The sequence below is a fragment of the Trachypithecus francoisi genome, unplaced genomic scaffold (assembly GCF_009764315.1).
Source record: "Trachypithecus francoisi isolate TF-2019V2 unplaced genomic scaffold, Tfra_2.0 Lachesis_group5, whole genome shotgun sequence".
In the NCBI taxonomy this organism is placed as follows: domain Eukaryota; kingdom Metazoa; phylum Chordata; class Mammalia; order Primates; family Cercopithecidae; genus Trachypithecus; species Trachypithecus francoisi.
Genome location: NW_022681470.1, coordinates 134,298,980 through 134,313,959, shown reverse-complemented (window position 1 = coordinate 134,313,959; position 14,980 = coordinate 134,298,980). Strand labels below are relative to the sequence as shown.

Here is a 14,980-nt window from a genome sequence, read left to right as displayed (position 1 = left end):
TGGATGACGGCGTCTGTGAAGTCGTGCACCAGGCGGCAGGCCCTGCGGAAACGCTGCCCATCAGGGGTGAGATAATACAGGAAATCTATATGCAGGGGGATCTGCTGGTGTCTTTTTGATACAAGGGCACTGAGCTCCAAGATGGCGGCAATATATTCACTGGGCTTCCTGCAGGATAAGGGCAGAAAGGGAGAAAACAATTTAATACACCTGAAGCCCCAGGAGCACCTCCCACCAGCAGCCAGGAGCTACCTCCTATCAGTAAACGGATTTTCCAGTAACAGGTGACCCCACAGATACAGGGTGGGGATCAGAATGAGATTGATTCTCCAAGCTCTCTTCTCTCCCTAATCCAATCTCTATGAGATGCCTCCATGCCGCTAGGCATCCAGAGTGTAACTTGCACACTTTTCTCCTATTCTCTCTCTCCCTCCCAGTATACAGTCTTGCCCCTTCTCCTTCCTGAAGCTGTCCACAAAGCTCAGACTTTATGCTCCTCCAACTAGTGCATGGTCCAGCTTCCACCCTAGCTTCTTTGCATCAGTGTTAACTCCATTTAGTGCTACATTACAGTCAGTCCCTGACAGAGACCCGCTCTGACCACACCCACCCGTTCGAACTCTTTTAATGAGTCCCTAGAAACCTCAAGATAAAATTCATACCAGTCCTTCAATGATCAGGTATAACAAAACTCCTCCAGGAAAGTTTGTCTGATTTCCCTGCTCAGTCCTCCCTCCCCCACCTATCCACCTTGGGTCCACGGCCCAAGATCCCAGACCCTGGGCAAGAACTTACTCCTGACAATGGCTGTCAAAGCTGAAGACACATTTCTGCAGACTGTCCAAGGTCATGAGGCTGATGTGCTCAAACATGTCCAGACGGGCACTGCCCTCCGAGGCCAGGAGCTGCCACTTGGCCTAGCCAGAGAAGGGGACAGAGCTGGGGCAGGCTCCTTGCTCCCTTGAGCACCTCTCCAACTCCAACCATCAAGATGCACTCCCCAGAATAAGCCTCTTCATCTTTTCCCCTGAGACCCCTCCCCAGGGAGGACCAGGTTATGGTGCAAGCAAAAGCGGTTACTATTAAGAGATGAAGACCCAAGATTGGGAGTTAGGAGACCTAGATTCAAGTTCCAGCTCTGGCTCCTGTGCTCTGTGTGCCATTAGTCAATTCACTACCCTCCCCTGTATCTTCAGGAACAGTTAAGATGATGTGCTTTGGAGCCATATAATTCACGTTAGAAACTCTGCTCCACCACGCCAAGCTCACTCATTAGCTGGGTGAACTTGGATTAACCCTCTAATCTCTCAGACCTGCAGTTTCATCATCTGCCATGGGGCAGAAATACATCATCTCTCCTTCACAGAGTTCTTAAAATCAAATTAGACAATATATACTCATGTCATGGAATGGGCACATGGCATTGTTTCTGGCATATGGTGAGTGCTTAATAAATGTTGGGTTTCCTCATCTGCATTCTTATAAATTGATTACCAAAACATCCCTATGTTTGTAGAGGTAGTCCTCCGTGAGTCCTGAGCACCCTTTCTGGGCATGTCACAAATGCAAGACACTGATGTTCTTAACTTGAAAATTTTCTCAGAGTTGTGTTTGCAGAAAATAACTTTGAGGATAAGGGACACCCCCTGGATATGCTGCTTCTGCTTGCTATAAAAACAGATTCCTAAGCTTAATTCTCCTTTTCTGTAATGCAATATGCTATGTCAGCAGGCATTTATAGAAGCCCACCTGTGTCAGCCCATGGGATTTGGGAAGCTTGGAGAAAAAAAGTGCAATCTAACAAGAAACGCATGCTGCTCTTTGTATCATGAGTAGTAAACTATCCTTTGTCTCTGACCCAGGAGTCTCTTGTCCTTCTGGAAGAATTTATGAAACAGTAACAAACTAACTTATCAATTTGTAAGTTAAAATAAATCCTAGACACTTCACAAAACCTTGCCGCAATTCTTCCCTTCCTCCCATATCCATACCCTTTGCAATGTGATTTTTCAGCAACTCCCATTAATAGACAGAGCCTATTTTACCCCCTGCCTTTGATTCCGTGTTGGACTTCTGGCTTTCAATGTCAAAATACAATGTGGTGAAAACGATGAGGTAATAACTAATGAAGTTAAAACTGGTCTTACTCCCTGGAGCCCTGCCTGCGTTGGGAACCACGGAGTGCCTTCTGGAAGGAGACAATCATAGGGAGGAACATCCAGGGGTCCCAGCTGAGGCCAAACCCAGACATGTGAGAGAACCCAAACATGTCCCAGCCAAAACCCAAACATGTGACAGAAATCAACCAACACCTGCAAGGCTGCCTACCTGACCCCCAGCTGCTCATGTACCATGAGTGATCCCTTCCACATCCAGAAGAACCCGTCAACTGTCCCACAGACTTCTTAGCAATCATAAGTCCTTATTGTTTTAAACTAATCAGTTTTCAAGTTTCTTACCAGCAACAGCTACTATGCAATTGTCGTCATGACCCTCTTGAGTTTACAGGGCTAGGGTGACGGAAACATAGAAACAGACACCTTCTGGGCACTTACTATGCACCGGGGACATGACTCCATTACATCACCTTGACCATCTTTTAAGTAGGGATTATTAGCCCATTCTACAGATGAGGAAACCAAGGCTCAGAGAAGAAGAGCAATGACCCAATGACACAAGCAGAGCCAAAATTCCAGACCAGATCTGTCTGTGGTCCCCCCAACCAAAGGCTGCAGCTGGGACCTTGGCTTCAAATAACTCACATGCATGATGTTCACACTCTCATTGAAAATCTTCATATAGGGCTTCAGGATGTTGAAATGGAAGGCAGGTGTCAGCATCCGACGGTGGCGGCTCCACTTGTCACCAGCACTTAGCAGGAGCCCATCCCCTAACAGGGCAGCCAAGGGCCATGGGCAAGGGCATCTCCCTCCCCTGGCCCTCCAGGTTGTTCCCAACCCTGTTCACCTGCAGATACTCACCCAGCCAGGGCTCCAGGAAGCTGTAGAAGACCTTATCCTTTGGTACAATGTCGGCTGACATAAATGAGGACAATCAGGGGCCATGGAGGCAGGTGAAGGAGGAACTTTGGGGGTGGGGGAAGGCTCACAGCAAGAGGTTTGCATTTCTCCCTTTCAAGCCCCACATAGCAGGAAGGGGGCCAAGGGCAGAGGAAGAAGGGAGGATGGGGGAGGGGAAGGAAGTCCAGACCAGGCTACGGCAGCACAGTACAGCAATGACACTGCTTAACCTGGCACGGAGAAGCTATGTCGGGCTCCAGCATGCCTTGACATGCCTCCTACATGACCCAACATTTTCCTCAACCCCTGAGCACAGCTCAGCACTCTACAGAATGCCTTCACAAGGACCTAGGACACCCTGTCCACCCCAGCACTCTCTGACATCTTCTGGCATGGCATCTTCTGACATGGACCTGGACATGAGATAAGGCATGACCCTGACATGTGTTCACATGTCCTGACATGGCCACAAAATACATGACAATTCCTAACACGAGACAGTATGCTCTAACATGCACATGAGATGGTCTAACATGACCTCAAAAGCGCGTTCCACATGCAAGCTCCGGGTTGAATATAAATATGGTACCTTTAACGTCCCAGACATAGCCCACATGTGATTCAGACTGTTCCTCAGGCATGACCCAAACATACTATAACACAGCCTCAGACAAAACTCAAATAATGTCTCAGACAGTTCACGTAGGGACCCTGGGTCCCAGACCTCACACAAGCCCCAAACATGGCCCAGATGTGACTAGCAGGAGAAAATGACAATGTCAAACAGCACCTGAGACAAGAACCAAACAGGCCCTCACATGCCCCACATGTCCTTGGCCACAGATAAACCCCACACATGACCAGCTCTACATGACCCCTGTTGGATTGATACACCAGATGTAACCAGGTATAACATATTTCAGGTGTAACCAGGACCCATGTGTAAATATACACGGCAGACCTGGCCTTATAACAGCCATCATAGAGACACGTCCCAGACATGAGCAAGCAGGAACAGAGGTCAGAGAGGTGGAAGTCAAGGGGCGATGGAGGCAATGGCGTCTCCACCACAGCCCCACCTGGCTACACATGGGTCACGTGATCAGCTGGAGGCAGCAGAGATCCCAGCTGTGGGCAAGGCGTGGCCAGTGCAATGTCTACCTGGAGCAAAGAGCGCAGGCTTGATGCAGGTGGGGAGGAAGACGTGGATGACTGCCTGCCAGGGCCCCACCCACCAGCAGCACATATCACCAAAGGTGCCCACCAGGCTTTGTGTGTGTAGGAGACCTTCCTCTGAGCTGTGAATCTGGAGAAAAACAAACAGGACCCAATTCATGCTCTCCTAGGCGGTGAGAGAGAAGGATCTGCAGGGAAGAGGTCGAAGCCCTCGCCCTGAGGATTTTAAGCAGCATCTCATCCTCCTCTCAGTGCTGAGCCCCACCTGGGCTTCCTCCTCACATCCTCCATGCAGGACTCTCCAGTCCTTCAGTTACACAGACAGAAAAGGTCTTTCCCCATGTGGATCCACACACCGTGTTTCCTGGGCTGTCATTCATCCCATTTTCCAGATGAAGAGCCTGAGACTCTGAACAATAAAGTCACTTGCCCACAGTCCCAGACCATGGCAAGCCTGAGGCCTGAGACTGGGTCTGTCTGCACCCATGGCCTGAATCCTTAACCAACAAACTTCTTTGTGCCCCCAAAACAGTAGCTCTGGGAGACTCAGGCCTGCCAAGACTGGCCAATCAGAATCACAGGGATTTGGTGAAAAATTGGTCCTATGACTCAGGCAAGGAGAAGTAAATCATGGGCCATTTCTGGGAACTCTGAGGGAAAGGTGGGCTTTCCCATGGGAACTGAGCTTCTGGGACTCATCGTTGACGTCATGAGGAAAAGGCCGCCTTGAAAGGAAAAGCAGCCTGGAGAAAGCTAAAGCCAAGAGAGAAAGATAGATTCCCAGTAACATTGTGTGAGACCCAGATCCAGCCATGCCTGAAGGCCACCTCCCTGGACTTTAAAGTCAATAGATTCTCTTTCTTTGCTTAGATCACACCAGGTTGGGTTTCCACCACTCACAATGGAAAGAGACCTCAATAACCAGAGACAGCTGGGAACCAGCCCAGAGTCACTCAGCATTTTGAGGCCAGAGCCATGGTCTCTGTAGGATGCTGCCCGTTCCCCTGCCCAGCCTGGCCTGTCCAAGATGGGAAGCACAGGGGCCAAGGAGAGGGCCCCAAGCTGGGGTGGAGTCTCCTTTTGGAGATCCCCAGGGCCTGCAGCAGGAGAGCAATGAACTTAGGGCAGACAAGCTGCAGGATGGGGTAGAAGGAATTGACCCACCAGAGGTGGACGTCATGGAAATAGCAGCCCAGACCTCCCAGCAGCCACAAGTCCTCCTCATTGTTCTAGGCTTTGGGACAGGCAAGGTGATGCTAGGCCTGGCAAGGGGCCTTGAATACTAATGATGCTCAATTGCATCACCCTGCACTCTCCTTTCAAACATTCCTACTCATTGTTCCAGACACAGCTCCAGCAACTCCTCCTCCAGGAAGTCTTCCAGCCTGCCCCAGCAGAGACCTTGTTCTTCCCTGGACTGTCATCCATCTCCCTCTGGCCCTTTCCTGATCCCATGAAGTTGGGGATATCTCTATCCAGGTCCATCTCCTCAAGGTTGGGGTTTCCTCCAAGACAGAGCCTTGAGTTGAGGTCTCTCAGGGTGTTCCAGGGCAGCCCAGAATACCAGAACAGGGGTTCAGACAGCAATGGAGAGAGGAGACTCTGAGATGGGAATTGATGAATACATGAAAGAAAGGCGAAGATGGCTGAGAGAGAAGGAAAGGAGAGGCCAGAGTACTGCAGGGGCCAAACAGGAGCTTGGGGATAGAGGAAGTACAGGCCTCAAATGCACCGCAGCACCCACCACCAGGTGTTCCAGATGGTACCTGAGGCATTGATGACAGACCGGATGATGTCGGGGTGGCACAAACTGAGGAGGGGGAAGACAGGGCCCATCCAGACCTTAAAGCCCTGGGGATAGGTGGCCACCAGCTGAGTCAGAACTCTCATGCCCTCCTCTGTGGATTTGACCTGCAAGCAAGGCAGGGGTCGTTACCTTCTGTGACGGTAAATTCTAGGTGTCCACTTGACTAGGCTAAGGGATGCCCAGGTAGTTGGTCAAACATTTCTGGGTGTGTCTAATCTATTTGTCCTATCTATCTAATTTTTCTATCTATATATCTATCTGCCTACCCATCTATCCATCAATCCATCTTACCTGTACTTTCATCCATCCATATATTCATCCTATTATCTGTCTACTTATCATCTATTAATAACTACCTATCCATCTGTCTGATGTATCCATCATATATACCTACTCTATCTGTATACCTAATCTATCCATCCTATCTACTCTATCTACCCATCCATCCATCATCCATCTATCCATCCTATCTGTGCATCCATGTGTCCATGCATCCATCTATCCTTTTATCTATCTATCTACGTACCTGTCCATCCATCCATCCACCATCTATCATCCTATCTGTGCATCTATCTATCTATCCTATTATCTATCTATCTATCTATCTATCTCTCTGTCTATCTATCTATCTATCTATCTATCTGTCTATGTATCTATCCACATTCCTCCTGCTCTATCTCTCTTGGGGCCACCTCCAAGTCCCAGGGTGCATCCCAGGGTGGAGGGAGAAGACACACTGTCTGCTCACAGAGGCCCAGTTAGCTTGAGAGGAAAGATTTTCTTGTTCTGGGAGTCATTTCAGCCCAGAGGCGGCCACATGGGGAGGTCTTCACAGGGGAGATTTGTAGGGAGCAGTATGGCCTCAGGACATGTCCCTAAGGCTGGTCCCCACACCCCTTCATGTCCTGGCTGGTCCACAGAGGTTCCAGTTCCTCCCATGGAGAAGGTTCTGCACATAGGAGACCCTCCCTTCTCAGCAGCCACTAGGGGAGCAGAGGTGACTCTGACTGTCCATCAGGACAGTGTCTCCCCCCGGGAGCAGCTTCTGCACCAGGCTCTGTGCTAGTGTGTCCTGTGCACCCTCCCACTTCACCTGTGGAGCAGCTTCTGCACCAGGCTCTGTGCTAGTGCGTCCTGTGCACCCTCCCACTTCACCTGTGGACACACCCATCAATCCTGCCATTTGCTATGAGCAGATTGAGACCACGTCCCCCAAAGAGGAGAGCAGGTCTAAGTCAGAGGGCAAGGTCTCGGGGAAGGGAAAGGCCAAGGAAAGCTTCTGAAAGGGGAAGTGAGTGACCAACATCTTTCTGGGTTTGGTAACAGGTCTCATTGGTAAGAGGGAGATAAGAGGAAGAGGAAGATACGAGGAAGGTGCCTTCAGATATGGTGGAAGTGGGAGATGGCCCACGCCTCTCCTCTAGCCCAGCTGTACGCTCACAACAGGAAATAGTCTAGGCAGGGAGAGGACCCTGGACAGTGGGTGCAGGAGGCCTCAAGTCCAGCCATGGAGAATGTGGGTATGTCAGGGACTCACCTCTCTGTGCAGCCAACCCTCTGCCCAGAAGCCCCGCCGAGGTGCATTAGTGTGGGAAGACAGGCAGGAAAAGGATTCAGTGCAGGCCAGGAGTAGGAGGATGAGGAGGTGAGAAGGGCTTGGGTTGGCACAGCACAGAAATAAGTGAATAAACAGAGGAATGAGTAAGATGCCTCCCCTGCTTTTCTGCCACCCCAGATCCCAGCCCACCCCTTCACCCCCACTCCATCAGCCTCGTACCCCTCAGGAAGTCCATCCACCCTGAGACCTAGACCCATCCTGCTGCCACATTTACCAGGCCCAGGTGACCCAAGAACCAGTTCCGTTTCGGGGGTTGTGGGAAACCCCGGAGGCGGCGGTTGTTTTCATAGAAGGCGTAGGTCCAGGCCAGGACACGGGCCAGGAGCCAGGAGGTCCCGACTAGCAGCAGGAGCAGCCACGGGGACGCTGCCACCGGCCCGAGGCCCATCCAGGACAGGCTCAGCTGGGACATCCTGCAGGGCAGATGGGATGGATGGTGAGATCCTGAGGCCCAGGAAAGGGCCCCAGGGAAGGGCCCAGGGAGCTCCAGGGACAGTAAAGAGGCAGGGATGGGCAGTGCTGGAGGTAGAGCAGGGAGGGCTCAGGGATGGGTAAAAAGGGACTGAGAGGTAAAGTCCAGAAAGGCCCAGCCAAAACCAGCAGCCAAGTGGCCTCCAGTTCCCTAGTAAACACTCAGAATGGGAAAGAGAGAGAGAGACTGATTAAAGTCCAGAAAGGCCCAGCCTGAATCACTGGGAGGTTGCCAGGGGCTTGGTTTCAGTCACCAGGAAACCTCCCGTCTTCCAGGCCAGCACCTGGGAGCTGCCTGGGCCTTGGGCAGTACCCCTCTCCATCCCAGGCCAGGACCCCCGCCCCGGGCCTGCCACTCCCAGCCTGGTACCTTCTGTCAGGAGCAGTTTGTCCCACACAACCTCCTCTCCCTGTCTGCTGGGAGGCCTTTGACTCTGGCCCTTGATGTAGGAAAGGCTGTGGGAGGGCTGGCTGGGTTGGGCTGGGCCAACCAATCCCTGCAGCCTGGGTGCATCTCCTGAGCCTGGGCAGTCAACCAACACCTGGCCTCAGGCCAGCTGAGTGCAGAGGAATCAGCTCAAAGTCCGGATGGATGGGTAGATAGAAAATAGAGTAGATAGGATGGATAGTTTAGGTAGATAGACAAAGTAGAAATAGATGATGGATATATTAGACAGATGGATAGATAGCTATTAATAGATGATAGATAGATACATAGATAATAGGATGAATAGATGAATGGATGAACCTACAGCTAAGATGGATTGATGGATGGATGGGCAAGCAGACATATATATAGATAGAAATAGACAGATAGGAATAGATAGATAGAAATAGATAGAAATTAGATAGATAGGATGAGTAAATAGATGAATGGATGAACCTACAGCTAAGATGGATGGATGGATGGGTAAGCAGATATATATATATAGATAGAGAAATTAGATAGATAGGATGAGTAGATTAGATAGACACACCCAGAAACAATGTTCCATCGCCGCCCCAGATATGCGGGATCCTCATTTGTGACATGGGAACTGGGGATCCTGGGTCACTCCAATCACTCCAGATGCTACACGGCCAGTGACTTACTCAGTACGATGCTGAGGAACCATCAGAAACAGGATCAGAGTCACTCTCAAGCAAAATAAAAATAAAAATAAAATAAAAAATAAAAACCTCCAAGGATTAAATGATTTTTCCCATTGTCCTGGGGAGAAATTAATCCAAGGGAGGTCACAGGGCAAAGAATTCCCCATCACCACCACCACCACCAGGGACGTACCATCACCCCTGGAGTTTTCTGATTTACTCTTTGGCCCATTAAGCATGAAATTTCTTTTGATAGGTTTCTTTCTGATAAGGGAGAAGAGCTTAATATCTCTACCTTTCCTCTCCTCCTCCTGCCTAGTCTCTGTATTCTGGGTTAAACTTTAATTTATGTTGGGAATTTGCAATGTCTGACACATCTAGCTGAGCCTTCTGCACAGAGATACATTGGGAGTGGAGGCTAATAATTGGGTCAAAGGAGAAACGCCATAAGCCCACACTCCTATCAGGGTGGATTAAAGGTCTGACTTGCCTGACTCTTGTCTCACCTGCTCCCATGGTCTGAGTAAAAGTTTGGGTCCTGGGACTATGAGGTTGTGTGAAGCCTTCCAGCCCCATACCTGCAGAACAGTTTGCAGCTCACTCTGCTCTGAACTGCCCCAAGTTTGCACAGATATTCTTCATTCCTCGAAAGAAACTGTACCCTTCAAAGCTCTCACGTTTCCCTTCTTGGCTCAGCACAGACTGCAAGTTCTCTAGTTAGCTTATTATCAAATAAAATGGTGGAGAAGGGAACCCAGGCAGCTGGGCACAAAAGGCAATGAGCAACAAGCTTCCTCTCCGAACGCGATTTTCTGTCTAAGATCCTGGACACTCCCTGGACTGCTCCCAGCCATCTGCCTCGTGCTAGGTTTCTAGTTAATGTAGAATAAAAAATCTCACATCTTCCTTCTAGATATAGCTGTGGTCATTTCAACTTAGGCAGCTGTGCTTGAGAATCTTCTCCTTAATACCACACGACAAGGTCATTCCCCACTGCTTTTATTTACCTTCACTTACATTTTTGTACAAACATTGGATTGAACAAGAACAGAGAAGAGAATCACAATTATTGTGTAGATGCTACTTTGAAGTTACATTTTATCTTGTAATTATCACAGTGCTGGGACTATTCGAGCTTTAAAATCCTTTCTTGAGATCCCAAAGCTAGTCAGTGGTTCTGTTGGCATTAGGGATTGATATGGTTTGGGTCTGTGTCCCTACCCAAATCTCATTTTGAATTGTAATCCCCAATGCCGGATGTGGCGCCCGGTGGGAGGTGTTTGGCTCATGGGAGCAGATCCCTCATGGCTTGGTGCAGTCTTCCTGTTAGCGAGTTCTTGCAAGATCTGGTTATTTAAAACTGTGTAGCACCTGCCCCCCTCTCTCTTGCTCCTGCTTTTGCCAAGTGGTGTGCCTGCTCCTACTTTGCCTTCTAACATGAGTAAAATCTCCCTGAGGACTCCCCAGAACCAGATGCCACTATGCTTCCTGTACAGCCTACAGAATCATGATCCAATTAAACCTCTTTTGTTTATAAATTACCCAGTCTCAAATACTTCCTTTTTGGGGGGGAGGGGTCTTAAACTCCAGGCCTCAAGCAATTCTCCCACCTTGGCCTCCCAAAATGCTGGGATTACAGGCATGAGCCACCATACCCAGCCAGGTATTTCTTTATAGCAACACAAGAGTGGCCAAATACAGAAGGATATTGCCATTGATTTAATACTAGTCTTCTCTCCTGTATGTCGCTCTGCTTGACTAACCTTAAACAGTCACTTTAAATAACTTGTAAGATTAATCTAACTACACACTTTTCATATTGTCCTTCAATCCTTGTACTTACAGCATAAACATGTTTTATGCTTGTTATATAGGTATTTAAATAATGCATATTGGCCCTATGTTTCTCTATCAATGTTATAATTTTTATCAGCCACATAATTTTGAATCACATTTATATACCATCATTCACCTTCCATCTATCCAAAAGATATGAGAAGCAGAAAGAAAGGAATAAAAGGAAAGTGCTAGTAGATAATCTGAACAGGCCTATATCTATTAAAGCAATTGAAACAATATTTAATAACCTTGCAAAACAGAAAGCCAAGACCCCAATTGGCTCACTGATGAATCCTATCAAATATTTAAGGAAGAAATTATACCAATTTTCTTCTATGTCTTTTGAAAGACAGAAGCAGGGGGAATATTCCATAATTCATTTTATGAGGCCAGCATTACCCTAATGCCAAATACAGAGACATTATAAGAAATCAAATAAAAGAGAAAGAAGGAAAAAAAAGAAGAAATTAAAAAATTATGCAGATTAATATTGCTCACAAACCTAGATGCAAAATTCTCAGGAAAATATCAAATCAAATCCAGCAAAGTATAAAAATAATTACACACATCAACAGGGGTGAGATGACGTCTTATCATGGTCTTAACTTGCATTTCCCAGATGATTAGTGATGTTGACCATTTTTTAATGTATGTGTTTGCCATTTGTATCACCTCTTTTGAGAAATGTCTATTCAGTTTGCCTATTTTTAAAAGGATTATTTTGAGGTTTTTTTTTTTTTTTTTTTTTGCTATTGAGTTAAGTTCCCTGTGTATTCTAATTACTAATTCCTTGTCAGATGGATAATTTGCAAATATTTTTTCTCATTCTGTAGGTTATCTCTTCACTTTATTGATTTGTTTCTTTGTTGTGCAGAAGCTTTTTGGTTTCATGTGACCCCATTAGTCTATTTGCTTTTGTTGCCTGTGCTTTTGAGTTCTTACCCAAAAAATCCTTGCCCAGACCAATGTCCTGAAGTGTCTTCCAAATATTTTCTTCTACTAGTTCGAAGTGTCATGTCTTGCACTTAAGTCTTTAATCTACTGTGATGGTTAATTTTGAGTGTCAACTTGCTTGGATTGAAGGATACAAAGTATTGTTCCTGGGTGTGTCTGTAAGGGTGTTGTCAAAGGAGATTAACATTTGAGTCAGTGGACTGGGAAAGGCAGACCCACTCTCAATCTGGGTTGGCACAATCTAATCAGCTGCCAGCACAGCAGAATAAAGGCAGGCAGAAAAACATGAAGAGACTAGACTGGCTTAGCCTCCCAGCCTACATCTTTCTCCCTTACTGGATGCTTTTTGCCCTTGAGCATCAAAATCCAAGTTCTTCGGCTTTGGGACTCAGACTGGTTTCCTTGCTCCTCAGCTTGCAGATGGCCTACTGTGGGACCTCACCTTGAGATCGTGTGAGTCAATATTCCTTAATAAACCCCCCCTTTATTATACATCTGTCCTACTAGTTCTGTCTCTCTAAAGAGAACTGTCTAATACAGATTTTGGCACCAGGAGTGGGATTCATATATCTATCCTATTAGTTTGGTCCCTCTAGAGAACCCTAATTAATACAGATTTTGGTACCAGGAGTGGGGTTCCTACATCTATCCTATTAGCTCTGTCCCTCTAGAGAACCCTAACTAATACATCTATCTTGATTTTATTTTTGAATAGGGTGAGAGAAAGGGGTCTGGTTTCATTCTTCTAAATATGAAGACCCAGTTTTTTTCAGCACCATTTATTGAAGAGACTGTTTTTTTCTAACTGAATGGTCTTTGCACCTTTGTCAAAAATTAGTTGGCTCTAAATTCATAAATTTATTTCTGGGTTCTCTGTTCTGTTCCACTGGTCTATGCATCTCTTTTTATACCAGTACTATATGGTTTTGGCTGTAGCATTGTAGTATAATTTGAAGTTGGCAGTGTAATATTTCCATCTAAGTTCTTTTTTCTCAGGACAGCTTTGGCTATTTGGGGTCTTCTGTGATACCACATGAATTTTAGAATTTTTTGTATTTTTGTGAAGAATCTCATTGATAGTTTCATAGGAATTGCATTCTATCTCTGTATGCTTTTAGTAGTAGGCTCGTTTTTGCAATATTATTTCTTCCAATCCATGAACATGGGATGATGCTCCATTTTTGAGTGACCTTTTCCATTTCTTTCATCACCGTTTTATAGTATTTCTTGCAGAGATCTTTCAACTACTTGGTTAAATTTATTCCTAAATATTATGTATATATATATATTATATATATATTATATATATATTATATATATATACATTGTATATTATATATTTATATTATATTATGTATTATATTATATATTATATTATATATTTATATATTTTATTATATATTATATTATATCATATATTATATTATATATTTATATATTATATATTATATACATTGTATATTATATATTATATATACACCTATTGTGTATGTAATATATAATTGTATATTACATATTGTGTAGAATATATTATATATTAATATTTAATATATATTTAATATTATAAATACATAATATTCATTATATATAATATATTATATATTATATATACATCTATTATAAATGGCATTACTTTCTTTCTTTTTCTGCTACCTCGTCTTTTGTATATGCAAACACCAGTGATTTTTGTATGTTGATTTTGAATCCTGCTGCTTTATTGAATTTGTTTACCAGTTCTAAGAGAGTTTTGGTGGAGTTTTTAGGGTTTTCCATGCACATATTATGTCATCTTCAAACAGGGGAAATTTGACGTCCTTGTCCTTTATTTCTTTCTCTTGCCCGATTTCTCTGGCCAAGACTTCCAGCGCTATGTAGAATAAAAGTGGTGAAGGTGGGCATACTTGTCTTGTTCCAGTTCTTAGAGGAAAAGCTTTCCGTGTTTCCCCATTTTGTATGATGGCGGCTGTGGATTTGTCGTGCCTATCCTTTATTTTGTTATGTATAATCGTTCTATACCTACTTTGTTTAGTGCTTTTTGTTTTGTTTTGTTTTGTTTGTTTTGTTTTGTTTTGTTTTGTTTGTTTTGAGACGGAGTCTCGCTCTGTCGCCCAGGCTGGAGTGCAGTGGCCGGATCTCAGCTCACTGCAAGCTCCGCCTCCCGGGTTCCCGCCATTCTCCCGCCTCAGCCTCCGAGTAGCTGGGACTACAGGCGCCCGCCACCTCGCCTGGCTAGTTTTTTGTATTTTTAGTAGAGACGGGGTTTCACCGTGTTAGCCAGGAGGGTCTCGATCTCCTGACCTCGTGATCCACCCATCTCGGCCTCCCAAAGTGCTGGGATTACAGGCTTGAGCCACCGCGCCCGGCCTGTTTAGTGCTTTTTATCGTGAAGAAATGTTGAATTTTATCAAACGCTTTTCCTGCATTTACTGAGACGATTATATGGCTTTTGCTATTCACTGTGTTGCTCTTTAATAAATATGATGTGATGTCATTTTTTAATTTGAATATGTCAAAACATCGTTGCATCCTTGGGATAAATTTCACTTGATCATAGTAAATTATCTTTATAGTGTGCTGCTGGATTTGATTTGCTAGTATGTTATTGAGAATTTTTGCACTTGTATTCATCAGACATATTGTTCTGTTGCTTTCATTTCTTCTTGTGTCCCATTCTGGTTTTGGTATAAGGGTAATGCTGGCTTCACAGAATGAGTTAAGAAGAATTCCCTCTTCTTTGATTTTTGGAATAGTTTGAGAAGAATGGGTATTAAGTATTTTTTTTTTAATATTTGATAGAATTCAGTACTGAAGCCATCAGGTCCTGGGCTCTTTTATTACTGATTATAATTCATTACTTATAGTTAGTCTGTTTAGACTTTCTATTTCTTTTTGGTTCAATCTTAATAGGTTGTATGTGCCCGAGAAATTATACATTTTTGCTAGGTTTTCCAATTTGTTGGCTTATGGTTGATTGTAATAGGTTCTAATGATTCTTTGTATTTC

General features: G+C 45.4%; 1 protein-coding gene across 2 annotated transcripts in view; it reads right to left on the bottom strand.

Moving 5' to 3' along the window:
• LOC117074427 (cytochrome P450 4F2) overlaps positions 1-14,980 on the bottom strand; it is a 52,982-nt gene that overhangs the window by 10,941 nt on the left and 27,061 nt on the right. The window contains exons 1-7 of one of the 2 annotated variants that reach the window (XM_033195863.1): positions 8,463-8,552; positions 7,836-8,034; positions 5,963-6,107; positions 2,982-3,035; positions 2,763-2,890; positions 796-917; positions 1-168 (exon numbers count right to left, since the gene is read on the bottom strand). The exon at positions 1-168 is cut by the window's left edge and continues 103 nt beyond it. In XM_033195863.1, the coding sequence (XP_033051754.1) occupies positions 1-168; positions 796-917; positions 2,763-2,890; positions 2,982-3,035; positions 5,963-6,107; positions 7,836-8,033 (815 nt within the window). In that variant the 5' untranslated portion in view covers position 8,034; positions 8,463-8,552. Of the gene's footprint in view, positions 169-795; positions 918-2,762; positions 2,891-2,981; positions 3,036-5,962; positions 6,108-7,835; positions 8,035-8,462; positions 8,553-14,980 lie in introns of those variants that run through there. The other variant, XM_033195864.1, reaches the window with a different exon arrangement.